General features: G+C 33.4%; 1 protein-coding gene across 1 annotated transcript; it reads left to right on the top strand.

Annotated features, from left to right (window-relative positions):
* Positions 1–1,555: 1,555 nt before the first annotated feature.
* Positions 1,556–4,592, top strand: LOC104228683 (meiotic recombination protein SPO11-1-like). The gene is made up of 6 exons (XM_070163922.1): positions 1,556–2,548; positions 2,863–2,936; positions 3,532–3,552; positions 3,748–3,804; positions 4,262–4,293; positions 4,392–4,592. The coding sequence occupies exons 1-6, from the start codon at positions 2,185–2,187 to the stop codon at positions 4,531–4,533; spliced, it is 690 nt and encodes a 229-aa protein (XP_070020023.1). The 5' UTR covers positions 1,556–2,184; the 3' UTR covers positions 4,534–4,592.
* The last annotated feature ends 3,130 nt before the right edge of the window (positions 4,593–7,722 follow it).

Here is a 7,722-nt window from a genome sequence, read left to right as displayed (position 1 = left end):
TTAACCCTATAATCAATAACCTGGATAATTCAATAAATCAATCTTAAGCTAAAATAGTAGCATGATCTCTAGCAAGTCCATGACCCTGTAATATCTTTACTCAAATTGTTATCAAAATATTGTAAAATTGGTGTAGTAATTTTGTATTGAATTATTGTTTAATTACTAAGTAAATTGTAAATTGGTTCTTTATATATTTTGTGATAATTTAGCTTGAATTGATAATTGTTTGAGTCTATATCAGTCGAGAAGTTGATCACAATTCCTCGTGGGAACGATACTCTACTCACTACTATATTACTTATCGATCGCGTACACTTGCGTGAGTGTTTTGGTCGCAACAAGTTCCCAAAGCCCAAATCGTAAGGATAGTCGGGAACTTCCCGAAAAATCTAAAAGACACTTCCGTCGGTCTTTCCGGCACTTCTTCAAGGACAGTTGCTTCTCCGGCACTTCTTCGGCACTCCTTCCCCAAATCCCCAAATTCTTAATCAGATTTGTGCTCGAATCAGAGAAGCCCAAAATCACCATAGCATGGTAATTTTCTTAATTCTTTTGGTCATTTTTACTGTTTTTGTTACCAATTCTATACCTTTTTACTGTGTTTTTTAGTTCTTGGCAAAAAGCTTCTTAATTCATGTTGTAGTCTTTTGGGTTCGGTGTTTAATTAATATTGTAGTCCTATGTTTAAAAGTGATTTAATTAGGTGAGAATATATTTTAATTAATCATGGTTAAATGCTACTCCCTCTGTTCCAGTATATGTGAACCTATTTCCTTTTTGATCCGTTCCAAAAAAAATGATCCCTTTCTAAATTTAGAAACAATTTAGCTTAAGCTTACAATTCTATCTTTGATGAGAAGTTTTTATAACCACACAAATGCTCTGAGCCCCTTTTTGACTTGTTTAGAATCACAAATTCTAAAAGTGTTCATTTTTTCTTAAACTTCGTGCCCAGTCAAACAGGTTCACATAAATTAGAACTGAAGGAGTAGAAGTTTATGAACAATCATATATCAGGTATCTATTGAATTAGTGCATGTAGTCCTTAAGTATTCAAAAACGTTATACACGAAAAAGGGCATCGCTGACGACTAAACTTTAAGTGGTGCCATATAGGCGCCACGCACAACTCGTAAGGTTGACACAATTCTCAGCGTTTCAGCAACTCTTCATGAAAATCGGTTGATTTCTTAAACTTTCTCTCGTTACGCAACTATGTATCACGAATCTGCCCATATCCCTATTGAGCTTGATTTTGCTTGTGAATAGCCATTCAGTAAAAGCTATAGAATTTTGGTTTCTGTATTTCTTGTGATTCTGATCAGGATCCGTGTGTTTGGAATCCATCGATAAGAAAGTTTGAAAATATTCCCTCTTTAGGAATTGATGTACGCGATGGAATCGCCTCTGTTGAAACCTTACTGGCTGCTTGCCTCAAGCACAAAGATAATACATACTCTTCTCCTTTGTAATCTGTAGGCAAATACACCAAACAATTGTTACTAGTACTTAATACATTACACCATCCTTCCATAAATGGTTTCTTCTTTGATCCCAAAAATCATCAGAAATAAGTTCTACACTTTCTTAGGAATATCAGAACATCCACCAAGTATGAAAAGATTGTACAATAGCAATCTGGGTTGGTTTTTTAAATTTGTTTTTGTTTAAATTTCTGGGTTGAAGGCTTAAATTTCCGGTTTTTGTTTAAAATTCTGGGTTAGTAATCGTGAAGAAATTAATAAAAGCCATCATTTTTTACTCGTTGATTGGTTTGATGGTGAATGGTGATTCGTAATTTGGTGCTTTTAGTCATTACTTTTGTAATATATGTGTATTATCCATATGCAGTAGTCAGTGTGGAAATTAGAGAACCTTGTTTTAAAGAACCACTAATCTAAAGGATAAACTGTTCCAGGTAATAAGGGTTTGTGCTTTCTGTTTCATTTGATAGTGAAGTTCATAATATGGTGGTTTTGGTGATATCTTTCGTGATATCTATGTGTTATGTATATGCAGTGATCAGTGTGAAATTTAGAGAACCTTGCTTTCCGGAACCATTAATTAGAAAAATAACTGTTTATGAGCAAAGTAACATCTACATAATTTGGGTATGAATAGGAATGTTTATGAATGGCATAACAAAGTAGTATCAGAATAATTTGGACCCTATAGAGTGGAATGATTATAGATTCATATAGCCGACTCCAGCCTTTTTTTGGGGAGCTGTTTCCTCCTTTTGTTGACTTCTTTCCAAACTTCCATTTATGGCCTGTCCCTTCCTTGATGTTAATAGGATGTGCAATGGGAGGTAGTCTGAGGTTTCTTGCTCAATTTTCTCTTCTGTTTGGTCGAACAAACTTGAAGGCCTTATTACTCTCCAATTTCCGTAACATCCTGGAACTTAGCTGGGTTACTTATCTCTATATGGTTCTCATTGCAGATGTCTTGTTGAGAGTCCTTCTGATAATTCAGCAACTTCTGCAAGAAAGCAGGCATGGATCAAAGAGAGACATATATTACATGCATCCTGCTGTTTTTAAAGGTAATCTGGATTGACTGCTCAGTGACTGATGTTTTCAAAAGACAAATCTGGACTGGTTCTTGGTGTTCAAGTGTAGTTACTGCCAATTAATTTCACAGACAATGGTGAGACATTATTTATTTGTAGAATTTATTTTGAAATATTCTTGTGATTGGTTACAAAGTTTTTCTTCCAAGGCAAGTGCTCTTATGTACTATGGTAGTTCTGCTTTCTCAGTTGCTAACGTGCCATGGTTTAGATCTCAAGTTCAAACTATATATAGTCAAAAGGCATCCTTATATGCTCATCATTCTCTTTTGCACTCTATAATGCAGAACCATCTGTTGTCGATCGGGCAATTAATGACATTTGCATCCTCTTGCAGTGCAGTCGGCATAACCTTAATGTGGTATACCGATTTACTTTTCTTTCTGTATCAAAACAGACTCAATATCAATATATATCCACATATATATACTTATGTAGGCATATAGTATATATAGGTTTTTAGGACGTCCACTGTTTTAAGTTGGGAAACTATCCATAGGGTGTGTTCACTGTCACTTCTGTTTGTTTTTATTTATATGCTCATTTTTCACTGTGGAGGATTCAATGAGGGTTCAGAATTTTGATTAATAGTGGAAATGGTCGTTCTGATTTACTTTTTAGAAACTTCTAACATGCGAAACGGTAGATCCTCAAGTACCTCAGCGATAAGCATATAACATTTCTTTCTTTGGGAGGAAAATTTTATTTGATTTTTCTATCACATGACCCTGCCCTCTCCATAACATGGGGACTGGTGGAGGGGTTCAATAATGTAGTTGATTAGAAGGATGTGGCTACTGTTTGTTGTGTAGAGCTCGAATATTGACTTCAGAGAATGATGGATATAGCTTGACTAGGGTAAACCCAATATTCAAATGATTAGTCTTTTTCTCCTTGTATCGCTAATTTGTGTACGAAACTCGACCATATACTCTTTTGATCCTTGCCTTCTGCAGGTATCTGTTGGAAACGGATGCGTACCTCTATACAGTTAATCTTGCTATGAAGCAGCATGATTCCAGACACGTACAGCTGGGGTTCATTATATGCAATGGTCTTTTTTCATACTCGACATATCACGTTTGCAATCCTAACACTGTAAGAATGATAATTAGAAGTTAAGATGGGTTTCTGTAGTTTATGTAACAATGTAATTATGATGCTTCCTGCAGGCATACCCGATTCCAGTCCATGTGGAAGAGGTTGATGGTATCCTTACAAGTATAAGTGTTTGAATTATGAATGCAACATGGTTAAATATGATCTACGAGTTTGTGGACTCCATACATGCGCATCCAGTTATAGGTAAATGTATAGTTGAATGGATGTTTGTTATTGAGTATCTCCTGTTATTTTACTTTGTGGATTGCTTACTCAGACTATGGTTGTGGATTGTTACTCCCTTAATGCTTGAACAAGATATTATTAGTGTTGCTCAATACGTTTTAGTTGTGGAAAAGGAATCAGGTATAACTTTTCATAAGCGGGTCAAGGATATAACAAAGTCATGAAAGGTATTCCTAGCTCATAAATGAGGCAACTATTTGTTGTTCATCATGCAGTGTTCCAGCAACTTGCAAATGATCAGTTTGGCAAGAGGAACCATTGCATTGTGATAACAATATGCGTCTTTTGTTTTGTGAATTTCCACGCATATTTGGATCCATAATCTCTTTTTTTAACCAGGGAAGGGGTTATCCTGATGTTCCTACAAGGAGGTTAGACCCACGTTGCTCACTTTGTCAGACTTGTTGCAGTTGTTATCCTACTTCAATTAACCATATTTCTGCCTTCTCATGTCGCTTGCCTGTGGTAGGTTTCTGCGTCTCCTCGTTGACAAGCTGCATTTGCCTGTGTATTGCCTGGTAGATTGTGATCCATATGGCTTTGACATCTTAACTACATACAAATTCGGTTCTTTGGTGAGGATTATTCATTGTGGTGTTATTATGATGTGAACAAGTTGCTATATTTTCCTCCTTTTCACTTTTATACTACTGCACTTTCATTTTGTTAATTAGTCCAAATTTTCACTTATCTAAAAGAAAAATCTGGTACATTCTTTACATGGTACTACACTCACCGCAGACTAAAAAACAGGTGAGTGAAAAGTTATCTCAGTTTCTTGAAGGCATTTAAGTTGCTTTTCGAACCAACACATGGAGATAATGGTTTTGACATGTCATAGAATCCTTTCCTGTAACCCATGGATTTTTGTTAAGCTCATAAAAATTGCTTTTGCGCAGAGTTCCTTTGATTGAAGAGTGTTTTCGGTTCTTACCCTTATTTTATGCTGCCATATTCACTCAATAGTCATGATTTGTAACTTCACTAAATGAATTGCTGCATTCTAATCTGGTTAAGTGATTTGGCATACCAATCATATGGAGTCTAATGTGGAATAATATTTTAGTGAGTTATTTAGTAATCTTTTCAGGTTTGATTGTTGTATTCTATACAAAATGACATATATGTATCTGGTGTTGTGGACTATAGTCTAAGAATGGGGATAGAGTGACTCATGACCAAAACTAGTTATTAATTTTAAAGTCATACCAGAGAAAAATTTATCTTAATATCATAGCAGACTTAGAGTGTCGTATTGGTAAAACATGGCTTGTTTAGCAATTTAAGTGGTTCTGATTTGTTTATTCAAATGTTTGTTTTGTAGAAAAAAATGAGTACAACCTGACTACACAAGATCCCTTTTTCTTAGTCAATTTTTTATGCCCTGAAGTTTTTAATTTCACTACCTAGATTTTTTGTTGTTTTATTAAAGTTCTTTCACATTCTTTACCTTAGTTGATTATTGTATTTTCTGAAATAACACTAGGTTATTGCTTATTAAGTTATGACCGAAGAGAGATGGTGATGAGCAGTTTAAGATATGATGCATTAAGAAAATCTAAAAATAGAAAAACTATGTGTAAACATTGAACTTTTGGGTTTCTTTAACTGGATATTGTATAGTCTGCAAGAGTTATTTCCAACTTTTTATTCTTTTTGGTTAGTCATCTGCCCTAAGGAGTAGGATTTGTGTAAGGATCTTAACTCTACTAGATATTTACGTTTTTTTAACTAAAGAAATGAAGTGACATTGTGTTCAAGAGGAAAAAAACAAGTGTGCATACCTGGTGTTGTAACCAAGTAGTAGCTTTGCAGTTTGTATATATGAGATGCTCAATCTAGTCTTCTTGATCCAAACATGTATGCTTCATTTATGCAAGAAGTGAATATAAAAGTTACACTGCAACTTTTCTTGTCACTTATCTGATATGTAGATATTGAAATTTTTAAAAGTTAGATTAATTTTTAGGATTCACCTTGTTTTCAAACTTTCTGAATTTCAACTTTTGGCAATTGAAAGGTTGGTTTTGCCATGGTGGTTCTTTCTCAGTAGTCTTACTTATGGACTTAAGTCCCTCTATTCTTCTCTCTTGTGTATATGCACCTGTTTGTATGAAAGTGTGTTGAATTCTTTCATGTTGTTATCTTTTGAATGTTGCATTCGGCTGCCCAGCCCAGAGAAAATATATGATGATCATTTTTATATATAACTAGTTTCTATGTACGTGTGTTGCACGTATATCTTTAGTCAACGTAATACCTATATTTGAAATGATTAAATAATGTTTGAACTTGCAAAAATAATCAAATTAATTAAGTTAGTTAGATGCTTATGTTGTTGTAGTTACTGTGTCATGTTTAATACTCTATTCTCAATATTGATATACCTCTTGAAAATGCAACATAAAGTAATCCGGATAGAAAACATGTTGCCGTAATTATAGTACAACATTGAGAATCGTATGAGCATTTGTTGTTGAAAAAATAAATGTACTTATTTTTAAATAAATATAAAAGGATATCCACTTTGTAGAGGAGAAAGTTGAATTCTTGGAATCACATGTTTGGAGCCATATTGGTTCAATATGCACATATGTTGTTAAAATCTTTGCATACTATCTTTGTACGATTATTTAAACTGACTTTTTCCTCATCTAACATGATATAAAGAATACAACTATCATGACCTTTGTATAAATTGAATAGATACTTTACTATATGTATACTCCCGGAGCAAGTTTCTACATTAAAGTTGCAATTATATCTAGTTAGTAAAGAAAGATTATATGGCTCTAACTCATTTGGTTATTCATTATCATGCTAAGGAAAATTGTAATTTTCCTATCATTTCTTCTCCTATAAATAGTGTCCATCATTTCGTTACATTGATTTGTTACTACATACTGGAGGATGGTAACTCTTACATTGTTCATCCTTCATGTATGGACTTATTTTACAAACTAATCTCACTTCGATTTTGAGATAACATAGTAGTTACAAAGTAGCCCCCTAATGCTAAACTCCGTGAGTTAATTAATTAGTTTATGAAATTTGAATGACCTAGCACTTTTTAATTTACACTTACTTCAAACCTTATTACAAATAATCTTCCATATTATGCATCACCAATTATATAGTTGCGAACTATAGACTGAGAAGAACATTTTTTTAAAAAAAAAAAAAAAGAGAGAGAGTAAAATCTTATTAAAAACATATATGTCCTGTAGATTTGGCTTTCATGAAATCCAAAAATCTCTAACAACAATCTAAAATAAAGAGGAAAGCATATAGAATTGATAGTAACTTACAGATCCATATAGCAATTTGCTTTTGTTGATTCTTGCACCTAATGACTTTGATGAGTTCGTCCAAACAGCTCGCCGTAGCATAAATATCATAAAATAGGACTCTTGTGAATTCGATGGTTTTATGGCATCGATTGTTCCCTTAAGGGATTAGCCTTTAGATATTATCCATTCGTTTACTTTATTGCGAAAATAGTCTTCTTGAGTTATATGTGACGCAATTGTTTTTCTTCACCAAAAACACACCTAGAACATCATAGTTTTTTTTAAAAGTTAGTGATTGATTATTGTTAAAACTATTTGAGTGTTGATAATTTGTGTTTTAAGTTTTTAGTTTAAACATTGATTTAGTGATTTGCTTTTAAAATTTCAAAACTTAATTATTGATCCCATAAGAAATTCTTGTATAAGTAAAGTAAGTTACTAATTTTGTTTTAAAGTCCTAATATTAGTATATGAGATAGTAATCAGTACACCTTTGAGCTTGATTTATAG

Source organism: Nicotiana sylvestris, chromosome 12, assembly GCF_000393655.2.
Source record: "Nicotiana sylvestris chromosome 12, ASM39365v2, whole genome shotgun sequence".
Taxonomy (NCBI): Eukaryota; Viridiplantae; Streptophyta; class Magnoliopsida; order Solanales; family Solanaceae; genus Nicotiana; species Nicotiana sylvestris.
Note: the sequence above shows the minus strand (reverse complement) of the source record. Positions and strands in the feature narration are given on the sequence as shown.

Bases quoted from the DNA above. Each gene is read 5' to 3' on its own strand.
- LOC104228683 (XM_070163922.1), top strand. From the start codon at position 2,185: ATGATTATAGATTCATATAGCCGACTCCAGCCTTTTTTTGGGGAGCTG. The intron at 2,937-3,531 runs GTATACCGATTT...TGCCTTCTGCAG, and splicing joins GTCGGCATAACCTTAATGTG to GTATCTGTTGGAAACGGATG. The intron at 4,294-4,391 runs GTTAGACCCACG...TGCCTGTGGTAG, and splicing joins CCTGATGTTCCTACAAGGAG to GTTTCTGCGTCTCCTCGTTG.